Source organism: Hylobates moloch, unplaced genomic scaffold (assembly GCF_009828535.3).
Source record: "Hylobates moloch isolate HMO894 unplaced genomic scaffold, HMol_V3 SCAFFOLD_2, whole genome shotgun sequence".
Lineage (NCBI taxonomy): Eukaryota > Metazoa > Chordata > Mammalia > Primates > Hylobatidae > Hylobates > Hylobates moloch.
Genome location: NW_026652277.1, coordinates 57,822,943 through 57,836,967, shown reverse-complemented (window position 1 = coordinate 57,836,967; position 14,025 = coordinate 57,822,943). Strand labels below are relative to the sequence as shown.

At 40.0% G+C, this 14,025-nt stretch overlaps 1 protein-coding gene across 2 annotated transcripts in view; it reads right to left on the bottom strand.

Annotated features, from left to right (window-relative positions):
• BTC (betacellulin) overlaps nucleotides 1–13,588 on the bottom strand; it is a 52,492-nt gene extending 38,904 nt beyond the window's left edge. For both annotated transcript variants that reach the window (XM_032164094.2, XM_032164103.2), the window contains exon 1: nucleotides 13,326–13,588. In XM_032164094.2, the coding sequence (XP_032019985.1) occupies nucleotides 13,326–13,389 (64 nt within the window). In that variant the 5' untranslated portion in view covers nucleotides 13,390–13,588. The remainder of the gene's footprint in view (nucleotides 1–13,325) is intronic.
• Nucleotides 13,589–14,025: the final 437 nt, after the last annotated feature.

Below are 14,025 nucleotides of genomic sequence, written 5' to 3'. Positions count from 1 at the left end.
CATTTAGGCTGATTCCATATCTTTGCTATTGTGAATACTGATGCACAGAACATATGCATGCATGTATCTTTATAGTGGAATAATTTATATTCCTTTGGGTATATACCCAGTAATGGAATTACTGGGTTAAATCGTAATTCTGCCTCTAGGTCTTTGAGGGATAGCCACACTGTCTTCCACAATGGTTAAACTAGTTTACACCCCCACCAACAGTGTAAAAGCATTCCCTTTTCTCTACAACTCCACCAGCATCTGTAGTTTTTTGACTTCTTAATAATAGCCAATCTAACTGGTGTGAAAATGGTATCTCATTGTGGTTTTGATTCTCATTTCTCTAATGATCAGTGATGTTGAACTCTTTTTCATGTGTTTCTTGGCCACGTGTATGTCTTTTGAGAAGTGCCTGTTCATGTCCTTTGCCTATCTTTTAATGGGGTTGTTTGTTTTCTTCTTGTAAATTTGCTTAAGCACCATTTATTAAATAAGGAATCCTTTCCCCATTGCTTGTTTTTGTCAGGTTTGTTGAGGATCAGATGGTTGTATCTGTGCAGTCTTATCTCTGAGCTCCCTATTCTCTTCTATTTTTCTATATGTCTGTTCTTGTGCCAGTACCATACTGTTTTGATTACTGTAGCCTTGCAGTATAGTTTGAAGTTGGGTAGAATGATGCCTCCAGCCTTGTACTTTTTGTTTAGGAATGTCTTGGGGCTATTCAGCTCTTTTTTTTTTTTTGGTACCATATGAATTTTAAAATAGTTTTTTTCTAATTCTGTGAAGAATGTCAATGGTAGTTTAATGGGAATAGCATTGAATCTATAAATTACGCTGGGCAGCATGACCATTGTCATGATATTGATTCTTCCTGTCCATGAGAATGGAATGTTTTCCCATTTGTTTGTGTCCTCTCTGATTTCTTTGAGCAGTGGTTTGTAGTTTGCCCTGAAGAGGTCCTTCACTTCCCATGTTAGCTATATTTCTAGGTATTTTACTCTTTTTGTAGCAATTACGAATGGGAGTTCATTCCTGATTTGGCTCCTGGCTTGACTGTTGTTGGTGTATAAGAATGCTGTGGATTAGGCTGGTGTGGTGGCTCACTCCTGTAATCCCTGCACTTTGGGAGGCCAAGGTAGATGGATCATTTGAGGTCAGGAGTTTGAGACCAGCCTGACCAACATGATGAAACTCTGTCTCTACTAAAATACAAAAATTAGCTAGGTATGGTGGTGGGCACCTATAATCCCAGCTACTCTGGAGGCTGAGGCAGGAGAATTGCTGGAACCTCGGAGGCAGAGGTTGCAGTGAGCTGAGATAGTGCCACTGCACTCCAGGCTGGTTGACAGGGAGAGATTCCCTCTTGGAAAAAAAAAAAGAGAGAGAGAATGCTAATGATTTTTGCACATTGATTTTGTAACCTGAGCCTGCTGAAGTTGCTTATCAGCATAATAAGCTTTTGGGCTGAGACGATGGGGTTTTCTACATATAGGATCCTGTCATCTGCAAACAAAGATAATTCAACTTTTTCTCTTCCTACTTGCATACTCTTTATTTCTTTCTCTGTCCTGGCCAGAGACAATGGGATTTTCTACATATAGGATCCTGTCATCTGCAAACAAAGATAATTCAACTTTTTCTCTTCCTACTTGCATACTCTTTATTTCTTTCTCTATCCTGGCCAGAGACAATGGGATTTTCTACATATAGGATCCTGTCATCTGCAAACAAAGATAATTCAACTTCCTCTCTTCCTACTTGCATACTCTTTATTTCTTTCTCTTTCCTGGCCAGAACATTCAATACTGTGTTGAGCAGGAGTGGTGAGAGATGGCATCCTTGTCTTGTGCTGCTTTTTGAGGGGAATGCTTGCAGCTTTTGCCCATTCAGTATGATACTGGCTGTGGGTTTGTCATATATGGCTCTTACTGTTTTGACATATGTTCTTTCAATACCTAGTTTATTGAGAGTTTTTAACACGAAGGGATGTTGAATTTTATCAAAGGCCTTTTCTGCATCTATTGAGATAATCATGTGGTTTTTGTCTTTAGTTCTGTTTATATGATGAATCACATTTATTGATTTGCATATGTTGAACCAACCTTGCATCCCAGAGATGAAGCCAATTTGGTCATGGTGGATAAGCTTTTTGATATGCTGCTGGATTTGGTTTGCCAGTATTTTGTTGATTTTTGCTTCAATGTTCATCAAGGATATTGGCCTGAATTTTTATTTTTTGGTTTTTGTATCTCTGCCAGGTTTTGGTATCAGGATGATGCTGGCCTCATAGAATGAGTTAGGAAGTAATCCCTCCTTTTTAATTTTCTGGAATAGTTTCAGTTGAAATGTTACCAAGCCTTCTTTGCTCCTCTGGTAGAATTCAGCCATGAATCTGTCAGGTCCTGGGCTTTTTTTTTTGGTTGGTAGGCTATTTATTACTGTTTCAATTTCAGAACTCATTATTGGTCTGTTCAGGGATTTAATTTCTTCCTGAGTTACTCTTGGGAAGGTGTATGTGTCCAGGAATTTATCTGTTTATCTTACATTTTCTAGTTTATGTTAATAGAGGTGTTTATAGTTTTCTCTGATGTTTGTTTGTATTTCTGTGGGTCAGTGGTGATATCCCCCTTATCATTTCTGATTGTGTTTTTTGATTCTTCTCTCTTTTCTTCTTTATTAGTCTAGCTAGCTATTTTATTAATTTTTTCAAAACACCAGTTCCTGGATTTATTGACTTCTTGAAGGGTTTTGCATGTCTCTATCTCCTTCAGCTCAGCTCTGATCTTGGTTTTTTTTTTTGTCTTCTGCTAGCTTTGGGGTTTGTTTGCTCTTGGTTCGCTAGTTCTTTTAGTTGTAATGTAAGGTTGTTACCTTGAGATCTTTCTAGATTTTTGATGTGTCAAGCCCTATTTTCTAAGTAGGTGAATAGCCAAACTGACTAGTAATTGGAATTTCCTGCAGTGTCTTTTTTTGTAATAAACTTTTTATTTTGGAACAATTTTATATTTACAGAAAAGTTGCAAAGTGCAGGGAATTCTCACACACCCTTTACCCACTTTCAGCTTCCTCTAATATTATCATCTCATATCACTGTGGTAAATTTATCAGGACTAAGAAAAAACTATCACCTCACACATATAGTTCTCCTAAAGCCAGAACCTTGGGCAAGTTGCTTAATCCCTTTATGTTTCATATCCTACTCTATAAATGGGAATAATAATGATATCAACCTAGCTCCTGTGTTAGATGAATGTTATGTGGATGAAATGAAATATTATGCTCTTAGAACAGTGCCTGGCACATATTACACAACCATTCTGCTATTATTTTTATTGTGAAGATCAAACGAGATAATGGGTAGTAAAATGCTTTTACAATTATAAAGCTTCCCCAAAATGTAAGTAACTATGTTGATATTCCATAGAGAAGGTCAAGGAGATACCTGAATACGTACTAACATCTTGTGTCTGTCACCCTAAGAGATGAGACCAGTCGAGTGTCAGAAACTCAGATGGCATTTCAGTAGGAAGGTGATCATGAACAAGTCAAGTGTAAGTGTCCTGAAAGTGCTTAATTCAGCTCTGATGACAATTTCCTGGTGGTGCTACATGCTTTCTGCACTAGAAGACAGAGGGAAGTGGTTCTCACCTATTCTAGGATGGCCTGGACCATGCAGCTCACTCCAAAGAGCAGAGAACAAAGATCCGTGTGTAATGTGCTTAAATTTAACCACTAAAAATTTCAGACAATTGATTGTTATGAAATCTTTATATATAATACTAAATAAGTTAGGGATTCTCAACACTAACAACTCAGGCTGCAGTCAGCCTCCAAAGCAAAGCTATCTCCATTTCTATAGGAGCCACCAAAAGTTTGTTTTTCTTTTTAATACTAAACATAAACCCATGAATACAACAATTTGATTACTCGCCATTAATGAAAACCATTTCTGTTAAAAACAATTATAATCACACAAGAGAGAAAATCATCTGACATCTCACAGAATTCAAGGGTGTTTTTAAATAAACCACTGGAGAGTGCCCTGAGTCCATTGTCCTTCCCTCCCCAACTTAGACACTTATTTTAAAAGTTTACATTTCAACCAGTAAAATCTGCCCTGAACCAAACATGTAGCAGTCTGAATCCTCAATATGAAACACGAGAAATACAAGAAATGCTACGGGAAAAAGAAAAGCCTTTTGTGAAAGAATCTCTAGCACTGCTAGCAGCAAGTCCCATATAACAAGGGATGGAGAAACCTGTCCTTCTACCACATCTCTGAATCTGGGCTCAGTGTTTTGCCAACAAGAAATACAAATTTTTTTTTTTTTTACTTAACCTGTTGTCATTTTGCTGGCTGGGCATCTTCCCCCCAGTAGCCACTTACATTAATTCACTCATTTAATTAATACGTTTTGAGGTCCTACTGTGAGTCAGGCAATCCTTATGCAACTCTTCAAAACTAAATAATGTTAAACAAGTGAATAAATCCACAATCTTGCAAAGAGGAAAATGTTATATTAGTAATTCATCCTGTTATGCAACTAGCTCATCACTTTAAAACAAGGAGGCTGAATATGAATACTGTTAAACTTCTCATCCCCATTTTGTAATTAATACCTCTAGTCTATGAGTCAGGTAAGTAACATACTACATATCCTCAGGAAAGAAAATGTAGAGAATAAATGAAAGTATTTCATGGTTATTTGACCTTGTTTAATTGATGTGAATTAAGATTAAATATTGCATCTCCCTCCAACCATCTAAAAAGGTCTTTCATTGTTTCTTTAAATTATAACAATTAGATATACAGTTGAAACACTAAGATTTCTTTTTTAAGATATAAATATGTCTGGAAAGGCTAGCCATCTTGAGCAATATAAAACATATGAATTTTAATCCAATTGCTTTCCTCTTATATTTGACTTGTGAGCATTCTTGACCAACTTATGTATGATTCTTTGCAGATCCAGTATCAGCTGGGGTCTGGCACAGCCTAAGATCAATAAGCATAAAAGCAGGACAGGGTAGGGTTGAAAGCACACACGGAGTAATAAAGATCAGAATATGAGTTCTAGGCATATACTACATTTTAGGGAAGCTATTTAATCTTTCACAGTGTTAGTTCCCACATCTGTAAAGTCTTTTTTTTTCCCAGGTGCTGTTGCTACTCTAAGATGGACCTGGAGGACCTCCTGATTACGAGACATCTCCAACCTAAGAAAGCCCAGCAATACATGATTAGGGAAAAGAGAAAAAGAAACAGGAAGCAAACCAGCAAACCACTCATTTGGACATTACACAAAAGGTGGGGCCAGCTTGTCCCCAAGCTGTAGGGAATAAGGTAAAAAGAAGTCTAGATATTTCCAGAGTATTTTAACAAATTCCCCAGATAGGAGACCACGTAATATTTTAAGTCTGTCTTGTAATAAAAAGCATCGATTTGTCTAAATTACAAAATCCCCTGCCTCCAATTCCTAGGATATCCTGCAGAGATAGAAATGTATCAAGAATTCAGGATTCTCCAACTTACAAGGGATGTGAAGGACCTCTTCAAGGAGAACTACAAACCACTGCTCAATGAAATAAAAGAGGATACAAACAAATGGAAGAAGTTTCCATGCTCATAGATAGGAAGAATCAATATCGTGAAAATGGCCATACTGCCCAAGGTAATTTATAGATTCAATGCTATCCCCATCAAGCTACCAATGACTTTCTTCACAGAATTGGAAAAAACTACTTTAAAGTTCATATGGAACCAAAAAACAGCCCGCATTGCCAAGTCAATCCTAAGCCAAAAGAAAAAAGCTTGGGGCATAATGCTACCTGACTTCAAACTATATTACAAGGCCACAGTAACCAAAACAGCATGGTACTGGTACCAAAACAGAGATATAGACCAATGGAACAGAACAGAGCCCTCAGAAATAATGCCACATATCTACAACCATCTGATCTTTGACAAACCTGACAAAAACAAGAAATGGGGAAAGGATTCCTTATTTAATAAATGGTGCTGGGAAAACTGGCTAGTCATACGTAGAAAGCTGAAACTGGATCCCTTCCTTACACCTTATACAAAAATTAATTCAAGATGGATTAACGACTTACATGTTAGACCTAGAACCATAAAAACCCTTGAAGATAACCTAGGCAATACCATTCAGGACATAGGCATGGACAAGGACTTCATGTCTAAAACACCAAAAGCAATGGCAACAAAAGCCAAAATTGATGAATGGGATATAATTAAACTAAAGAGCTTCTGCACAGCAAAAGAAACTACCATCAGAGTGAACAGGCAACCTACAGAATGGGAGAAAACTTTTGCAATCTACTCATCTGACAAAGGGCTAATATCCAGAATCTACAATGAACTCAAACAAATTTACAAGAAAAAAACAAACAACCCCATCAAAAAGTGGGCAAAGGATATGAACAGACACTTCTCAAAAGAAGACATTTATGCAGCCAACAGACACATGAAAATATGCTCATCATCACTGGCCATCAGAGAAATGCAAATCAAAACCACAATGCAATACCATCTCACACCAGTTAGAATGGTGATCATTAAAAAGTCAGGAAGCAACAGGTGCTGGAGAGGATGTGGAGAAGTAGGAACACTTTTACACTGTTGGTGAGACTGTAAACTAGTTCAACCATTGTGGAAGTCAGTGTCGCGATTCCTCAGGGATCTAGAACTAGAAATACCATTTGACCCAGCAATCCCATTACTGGGTATATACCCAAAGGATTATAAAACATGCTGCTATAAAGACACATGCACGCGTATGTTTATTGCGGCACTATTCACAATAGCAAAGACTTGGAACCAACCCAAATGTCCAACAACAATAGACTGGATTAAGAAAATGTGGCACATATACACCATGGAATACTATGCAGCCATAAAAATTGATGAGTTCATGTCCTTTGTAGGGACATGGATGAAGCTGGAAACCATCATTCTCAGCAAACTATCACAAGGAAAAAAACCAAACACCACATGTTCTCACTCATAGGTGGGAACTGAACAATGAGAACACATGGACACAGGTAGGGGAACATCACACACCGGGGCCTGTTGTGGGGTGGGGGCAGGGGGGAGGGATAGCATTAGGAGATATACCTAATGTTAAATGACGAGTTAATGGGTGCAGCACACCAATATGGCGCGTGTATACATATGTAACTAACCTGCACGTTGTACACGTGTACCCTAAAACTTAAAGTATAATTAAAAAAAAAAAGAATTCAGGATTCTGATGAATACCCTCATTCTGGAAATCATGTTCTTATCCAGACAATATTTCCTTTAAAACTGCACAAAATTAACTTTTCATTTGAGATATTTGGGTCTACTTAACTGCTACACACACAAAAAAGATAACTATTAATTTGTCCACCTTTTAATTCTTCTCCCATTTTTTCCTTCACCACTACCAAGGAAGAATTGTCAGTATTAGTGAATTTTCCCCTAATCACTCAAGCCCATAATAAATTCTCCTTTTCTGAGATCATATTTAATCTGTACTATGTAATTTAAACTTCCTTAAGGATTGAACTATCATACAATGTTTCATTTGGAATGAACATTTCTATCCTATGTAAGTCTTTCTAGAAAGACAATAGCCTACACTTAGACTTTTCTCATTAATGTTTAATACAGTTTTAATAATGTTTAACACACTGTAAACAGTATTAGACATACTTTAAAATAGTAAAATTTAAAATAGTAAAAATTTTTAGGTCTGTCTTCCTCACTATCACATGTTTAGAAATAATGACAGTACTTTTCATCAACCTGCCAAGTACCGTGCCATGAGCAAAAAAGTTATGCATTTGGATATGTTAATGTTTTGCTAATTGCGATAGTCAGTAACCAACTTTCATGAACAAAACTCATAGCAGGTCTGTCCATTTGGCAAAACCAGAGTCAGCTGCCATCTCAGCAAGGAGCTGTGTATCAAAAGTAAGTCATCGTTAGCAAATCTGAAGACATTAAAGATAGGATACTGAGTTCTGCGAGAAAGAGATTCTTACATTTTGATTATCAAAGCTAGGAAAGTGGGTGTTGGGAGAGAGGGAGTGGATGTGAGTGTGTATGTGAGGAAACAGAAAAGTTCACAATCAAGATCTTTGTGATACACTCTGAGAAGCTACTGACCTGGAAGGACTTCCTGGACTATCCCCACTGACACTCATTCATTCAACAAGTATTTATTGAGCACCTACTATACATAGGAACTGAGCTATAACTGTAAACAATCCCTGCCATCATGGAGCTTACATTCTAAGGAAACAATTCAAAGCACTTTTGAAAGCATGGCCATGGTGGGCAAATTCCTGCCCTATTTTCCTTTGCTTGCCTCCATAATAGTGGTGACTATTATGGCAGTTTCCTTTGATCAATGTCAAACCCTAACACTCCAATTGGCTTAATAAACACTGATTCTAGTTCTTTTTAGACAAATAGCTATGAAACAATTGAAATGTTATCTGAATATTCACAAAGTTAAGATAGTAATAATACATTGAATATTACCTGCCAATTATTGTTCTAAAATCTTTTCCTGCATTTTCTCATTTTATCCTCAAAATAATTCTGTCTCTAAATGATAGTTACCTTTATTAACATTCTATAGGTGAGAGAATTACACAAAAGGAGTTTAAGCAACTTTCTCAATGTTACAAGGCAACCATTATAGAATAAAAATATTTATGCATGGCTATCTGTTCTTAAGCATCTGAAAAAATTATTTTGTCCTAAGAAAACTTTCCTAAATTAATGTATTTTTCTTATATAGAGAAACAGCTTTTGACATTGCATCATCATCCATTCTTCTAAAATGACAGTTTTATTTATTTTTAATTAAGGCAATTATTTATATAATTCAAATAAATCTGACAACCCGATTTTGATGAGATTTCCTAAAATATTAAAATTACCTTCTAAATATTTTATTTTACTCTGCTAGTGCAGTCTAACTTTTGTGTCTGATATCAATGCTAGGCAAGTGCAGTAAAGCTCTTCATTGCATAAAATTAGGATCAAAACTGGCAGAGGAAGAACAATCTGTAGAGGCATTTATTTTTTCAAAAGTAGATATGCATTTTACTTTTGCAGCTTTATTTTTTACATTTGTTCCTTTTAGACAAAAGCAGTCAAAATAAAACTTTTTTGAGGATTTTTATCTATTACCTATTTCATAACTAGCGGGAGCAGGAATTTGAGAAATGAAGGCAACAGAAAGTCTTCCCATTAATTAGCAGAGCCTGATGACATTTGGGAAGTATCCAGACTCAAAATGTCAAAAAATTTTAAGAGATATTGATAACAATTAATGATTTGTCCTGTGCTTTCCTACTGTCTATTATAATAACTCATGCTTATTCTATGTTTGGGGCACATTTTAAGTGGCTTTACATAGTAATGCATTTAATTTACATAATTCCATTGGTCCTATTACTATTAGCTTTTACAGGTGAGGAAACTGGGTTTAAGAGACTTGCCCGAAGTTTCAGAGCCAGCAAAGTCACAGCACCAGAGGGCCATGCCCCGAAGTTCTGGTTCAGAGTCTACAGGCTTGACCACTACATGACCCTGCCTCAAGATATGCTCTTTTCACCCATTTTCAGTAATTGCCATGTGGGTTCTATCAGGGAGACTATGAAGCAATGTCACCCCTTCTCCATCTACCCAAAGGAGCATCCCCTAGGTGTTGGTGCTCTAAGCAGACTGGAGAATATGCAGGGGTCACCCACAAGTTCAAGGACAGAATCAGACTAGGATAGAATCAGAATAGACACTGAGTGACACAGGCCAGACACAGTCCAAAATAAAGCACCTGGTCTGACCAATACCAACTGAACATTATCAGCCAGGCTAGCCTGGCCCTGAGCTAGGAGAAGCAGGGTTTAATGGAAGCAAGGAAGAGCCAGGAGCCCAAGAATCTCTCAGGGAATAGCCAGAGCCAGGGATGGCACAGATGTATGGGTAGGCAGTAGGGAAAGCAAAGGTGTAGGAGACAGCTAGGATGAGCTTATATGCTTTTTAAATAAGTCAAAAGAAATGGTTTCCAGTATTGGTTTTTCCTGTTATATGCAATGCGACATCTCTGCACTTGAGTGTCCTACCTCTCTCTACCTAATTCAGAAACAAATATTTATCTGCTACGATCTCTTGAGACCAGGAGTTTAAGACCAGCCTGGCCAACATGGCAAAACCCCATCTCTTCAAAAAATACAAAAATTAGCCGGGCATGGCAGCGAGTGCCTGTTGTCCCAGCTACTCGAGAGGCTGAGACAGGAGAGTCACTTGAGCCCTGGAGGCGGAGGTTGCAGTGAGCTGAGATCATGCCACTGTACCCAAGTCTGAGCAAAACAGTGAGACTCTGTCTCAAAAAAAGAAAAAAAAAGAAAAAGAAAATACAGTAGAGAAATACGAGCCCTTTTTGGAAAATCTCATTTTTTGAGAAAGTAAGATTAAATGGCTCAGGACTTCTACTGACTTAGAAAACACCTTTAAACGGTTTTAGAAAATTAAACTAAATTAATGCATATAAAGAATATCAATAACACATAAACATATAATTTATATTTATATTAAATGTATTTGTAACATATAATCTGCTTATGGTATACTTTCTTTTTATATCTCCAACCCCATTTCTGTCTTTATAAAATTTCCCATGGAAAGTAGTACATAATTTGCATATGTTAGAAAGGAAATTATCCTGTAAAAATCCATCTACTAAATGCCAGATGTATTTAAGGAGCATCTACATTTATAATAGACATAAGCCATTTCTAATTTAAGTCACATGTTATTTTGTTTACTTTTTGAAAAAATGTGACACGGAAAGGACATCACCATCTAATGAAACCTCTTCATTTTACAAATGAGAAAAACAAGGCCCAGAAAGTTGTAACTTACAGACATCTCAGAGTCATGAAATGGCAGAGCTGGAACCAGGGCTCATGTCTGCTCAATGCCCACTCTCATCGCATTTCCACCATCTTACACACACACACACACACACACACACACACACACACACACACACACAATAGTGCCTCATGCATCTTATTGCTCACATTCTTTTCAAAAAGTAAATAGAACAACATGACATAATTTAGGAAGGGGACTTAAAAGTAAAGTGTGTATGACAGAAATAGGACCACTTAATGGAAATAGCGATGCCAACAAATTACATCCTTTAGCATTTTGCAAGAAGTAGAGCTTTAAGGGGATCTAGAGACCAAATTCAATTTCCCAAGCCAATCAGTTAACAGGGTGGTTGTACATTTAGGTTACCCTGAGTGTTGTACAATAGCACTGGACTAGAGTTTTGCTTTTTGTTGTACATTTCTGTCTTTTGACAAGTTTTGAGAAGAAAATATTGTGTGATAGTAAAGGGGAAAGAATGTCCATCGACTTTCAATAGTCATTTCTATTATGACACTTCTAAAACATCACCCTAATTCAGGCCCCAATTAGCCCATGCCCAGATTATACCTAAGAGACAACCAGGTCTTCTGGCCCACAAGCACCACCCCTTCCTATACTGCACCTCATTGCCAGATTTATCACCTTTAAATCATTATTTGCATCATATCACTCCCTAGTCAAGCCCTATGATGGTGTGTGTTTAATAGCTTATTGATTCTTTTCCAAATATTCTAATCTGGCTTTTTCGGTTCTTCATAATCTGTCTGCCTCTCAGAAATTCTGCTCTTTCCAGTAAAGCATGCTCATTCACATCGCCAGCCCTTTACTAATTGCTTTTTCCCTTGTCTCTGTTCCCTCTTTCCTCTCTACTATTGCAAACTCTACCCAAGCCTCAAGGCACGCATTCGTGTCCTCCATTCACCCTTTCCCCACTATTCCAGCCCCCACTGTTGAGCTCTCTCTCCCTTTTCTGCTTTCATGAATTCTTCCACAGGTGACACTACTGGGCTTGCATTTCCAAATTCAGTGTAAGTTCTAGGGCAGGAATCATGTTTTATTTTAGGAATCTCATGAGCCCTTTTCCACCTCCATTCCTACATACCTCAGCACCTTGCTGACTGTGACAGATTCTCAGGGAATACTTTGACTGTTGGATAGCTTAGACACGGTGGAGGAAGAGAATGTCAGCTACTTGCAAGCAATGCTGGCAAAAGCATCAGTACTATTTCTAGGGTTAAGCCTCAGCCCCATTGCTCTTCTTCATGAATGTACACATTCACTCTACCACTAAATTGTTACTGACTCCTTCCTCTTCACAGTTTGTTAAATAAGTTTATTTTCTCTAACCTTGGTCCTAAGTCTGATCCGCCTCCAACCAAGTTCACTGTACCTTTTTAGCCACCTCTCTTACTCCAAGGATACAGTCAAATGAAAGTTTTCATTTAGGCTCCCCCTCTTTTTCCTCCATAAGAGGAATTTCCATTCTTTTTCATTTGTGTTGTCCCCTTCCCAGGCTTGAAGTTAGGAGTGATATTGTGGTGACGCTTCAGCTGTGGAGAATCTCTTCCTATCACATAAATGCTCCAAACCCAGATGTGTCTACAGCCCAGCTAAGATTAGAAAATGTCACTGGTTTCCCTTCCCTTCTCCACCCCACAAAATGACCGTGATGCAGAGAGTATGCTTTGAAGAGTTGGGATTTTTCCTACCTAGAAGCCTTCTCACTACCTTCCCTCGGTGGAGGGGAAGGGGAGGCCTGCTTCCAGCTCCATCTGAAGTTCCAGCTCTGCTTTGTGAGTTCTGACTCCTAAGGAGGCAAGAGACACCCTCTGGAGGGCTCTAGGCATCCTGCTACTCCTTCTCCCGCTGGCACTCTTCCCTAATGCCAAGTGATCACACCTTCACTCAAAGAGTTCCCGTTCTTCTGCCTCCTGCAGGATATGCTTCTTGGTCTATACTCCCACGTGAGCTTCTTTAGTGGGTTTCCCTGCTCCCCCCCACCCCGCCCCTCACTCGCGGGCACAGCGCCTCACCCCGGTGGACACCCCGCCGGCGCCGCCAGGCCCTCTGCTGTGCGCACAACGCAGCAGCTGGCGGCCTGCTCGCAGCACTGGCAGCGAGGACCTCGGAATCGCTTCCGCCCTCGGGCCTCCTCACGAGTCTAGGGACTGACTGCCTCCAACAGGTGCAGACCCAGGTGCCCAATTGCCAGATCCTTAACCTCGCACTCTCCCAGCCTTCAAAGTTCTCCAACCCGCGCCTGCCAGCCCGAGCGCGCCCTCTTGTCCAGATGCCAGCTCGGTTCAGGGTTCGCCCTCCCCGCGACTCCAGCCCCAGACTTTCCTCCTGGTTGCCAGTGCCCAGCACGGCCACTTACCCAGGGCAAGGGCCAGGAGCAGTGGCAGGGAGCTGGCGCCGCTGCCCCGGGCGGCCCGGTCCATCAACCCCGCTCTGCGGGGCCGGGCAGCCCCCAGACAAGTCTCCCTCCTTCTTCGCCCCCTTCCCGGGGCCTCGGGCGCCTGAGAGGGTGCCTGGAAACTAATCCCGGAGCCAGAAGGAAACGAAACTACTTCCCAGGCTGGCACCCTGGCTACAAGGCAGGGAAACACCCAGGACGGGCGGCCGGCCGGCTCCGTGAATGTCGCCCGGAGGAGGGAGCCTCCTATTTATCCCCGCTCCTCCTGCACACACCCCGCCAAAGAGGCGCAGGACTTGGTCCTAGGAGCCTCCACGCTGCTCCCACCCAAATTGCCCCACACCCATACACACACCCAGGGACATATTCGGGCTGCCCTCGAACCAGCTCACCACTCCCCCTGCTGGGTCTCACCTGACTGACTGTTCATTTCCCTCCCCCTTAGGGCGTAAACAAGGTAGGGAGGGAGATGTAAAGAATCCGCGTGGAGCGGTGTCAGGGGTGCCCGTCGGGCCTGCAGGCTGATCTAAACTCCTGGAAACCACCGAGGAAGAGTCAGAGACCCAAACGTGTTCTGGAATTCTAACTTCCTTTATTTCAGAGGATTGCTAGTGTCATGGAGAAACCAGAGTCACCATTCCTTGTGGTTGACTTCAGGCAT